At 43.9% G+C, this 2460-nt stretch overlaps 1 protein-coding gene across 1 annotated transcript in view; it reads left to right on the top strand.

Moving 5' to 3' along the window:
- The window catches only part of PRMT8 (protein arginine methyltransferase 8), a 109733-nt gene that overhangs the window by 9190 nt on the left and 98083 nt on the right, over positions 1–2460 (top strand). The window contains exon 3 of the mRNA XM_019515857.1: positions 2196–2351. Within this exon, the coding sequence (XP_019371402.1) occupies positions 2196–2351 (156 nt within the window). The remainder of the gene's footprint in view (positions 1–2195; positions 2352–2460) is intronic.

Genomic DNA, 2460 nt, shown 5'->3' with positions numbered 1-2460 from the left:
AAATGGGGCTACTTGTATATTAGCACAACACAGCATGAGGTAGGGTGGGGTGGGGCCTTGCGCAGAATCCCCCATGCAGCATGGGGCAGTGGCTGGCAGTGGGGATCTCCCCTCCACGCAGCAGCACCTGCTGAGTTGGGCCTTTGTTTCTTTCCAAGTGCCGGAGCTGGGGGTAGCCATTGCCGGGCTCGTGGGGATGGGCCTGGGTGATTCAGAAATTCGGCAGCAGCCAAATCGATTCGGGACAGTGATCTGAATCAGTGAATCGAATCACTGTCCCCCGAATTGGCTGAATCCGAATCCGAAGTGAATACTAGCTGCTTCGCACAGGCCTAACGGTTTTACATGGTGGCATGCCTCTGTGAAGTGACATTCAAAGCCACTTGAGTTCAACTGACTTCTGAGAGTTCTTGGGCTACTTTCAAATTTGACTGCCTAAAGTGAAGCCATTCAATCTATATTTATGCACTTAGATTGAGATTTTTCCAAACAACCTGAGATTAAGACTTTTCAATTCCCACTCAAATAATGTGAGCTGGACATCCAAACTCCTTAAGCATCTTCGAAGATCTCAGCCTTAACATCAGATAATTTACCTGTGAAAAATCAGGCAAATATTTTATTTGGTTTGCCTTCATAATATAATTTACCTGTGAAAAATCAGGCAAATGTCTTTGGTGCTATGATGGCAGTAGCAAGGACCAAGGAACACTGAGGAATGGGATTCAGAGCAGAGGAAGAGGAACTGGACCAGACTTATCACAGTCCCCAATGGAAACACTGACTTAACACAAGGTTTGATCACACCAGAACTGTCCCCTCCATTCTTTACCCACTTCAGTCTTTGATATTGGACCAGACTTCACAATGACAAAATATCCTCTTACATATCACAAGCTATGGCTGTACACAGCCTCCAGTACAGGCAGATGGATGAGCAGTCAGTGTATAGTGATCTTCTGCACTTGGGCTTCCATCTGATGGGTACTCCTGATTTCCTACCTATTGGCATTCAAAGATCCATTTATCCTACTGCCTAAATTATTCAGTGATGACAGCAATGTAATGAAAGGTGTAACCACTCAGATGTAATATGTAACATTTTCAAAAACAACTACGTGCTTAAGTTGCTTTTAAAAAGGGCATGTAGCCCAGTTAAATGTTTTTGACTGATGTGATTTGACCAACTTTCCCCACACTAGTACAAAACAAGAATCAGGGGCCTAGCAGTGGCAACTTTAGAAATTTGGCACCTGAAGGAAGAGAGAGGGATCCAACCTCCGAATGTGACATGCATATCCACTAGGAACCAGATAAAGACCCCTATTTCAATGAGATAATATAAGGCTCTGACTAAATGTAGAGTAGGAGTAAGGAGATGTAAGTGTTACTCCAAGCTTTGGAATTGACTCACTGTGGGTGTGTCTACCTGAGACATTTACTGCATAGTTGACTAATTAACTGCACAGTAAATGTCTTGTAAAGTCAAGTACTACCCTGCTTCAAAGTTTTTTCATGTGCAGCAGTGCAAGTGTAGATGCTGACCAGCTGGCTGGGAGCTGCCTGCCAGTGAGCTCCACACTGAGACACCCTCGTGCCCCAGCCAGCCCCTCTGCAGCACACTCAGCCCAATCGGAGCAGCCCCACGTGCCCAAGAGCTTTCAGGAAGCAATAAACCGTGGAGCAGTTTATTGCTGGCCCCTCATGACACATGTAGACACACTCTCTGTGACTTTGGGCAGGTCTGTTTTTTCATGAGTGTCTACTGAACAAAGTTGCCTCTGTTCTGAGGTGCTTATCTGGGAATCTGAGGCAGAGCCTCAGGAGATAGTCCAACAATTGCATGAATGGCTTGTGAGAGAAAGCGTGAAGGTTTGCACAGCTTTTGCATATGTCCATCGCAGTCCATTTCTCTGACTAGTTTATCCTTTTGGTTGGCCATTTTAACCAGTAAAATAGTATCTAAGAGGAACATAGATACACAAATGAGATGGTGCTCATTGTTAATAATTCACTTATGAGTGGTTTGCATTTTAAAGTTGCTTTGATGTATAATGAATCCTGTTTTTGGTCCAAAGGACTCAAAAAAACTATTCAGGTTGAATTTTAATGATGTGTTAATGTTGAATTGTAATGATGCTGCAAATCCTGTGCCAGAAGTAAACACACAATGCCTTTTCCTCTCCCTGATACAGGAAATGTTGAAGGATGAGGTGCGTACACTAACATATCGAAATTCCATGTATCACAACAAGCATGTTTTTAAGGATAAGATTGTATTGGATGTTGGAAGTGGCACAGGGATCCTCTCCATGTTTGCTGCCAAGGCAGGAGCCAAGAAGGTATATGGGGTAAGAAAAATTTTCCATAACTTTTATTGTGGTGGTTGTTGTTGAAGAGCGGGGGAGGGGAGCAGGGCTTGATTTACCTCCACTTGTGATGTGGATAGAGTGGACAGTT

The sequence above is a fragment of the Gavialis gangeticus genome, unplaced genomic scaffold (genome assembly GCF_001723915.1).
Source record: "Gavialis gangeticus isolate Ggan-Ray unplaced genomic scaffold, GavGan_comp1, whole genome shotgun sequence".
NCBI classification, from domain to species: domain Eukaryota; kingdom Metazoa; phylum Chordata; order Crocodylia; family Gavialidae; genus Gavialis; species Gavialis gangeticus.
This window is presented reverse-complemented; position numbering and strand designations above follow the sequence as displayed.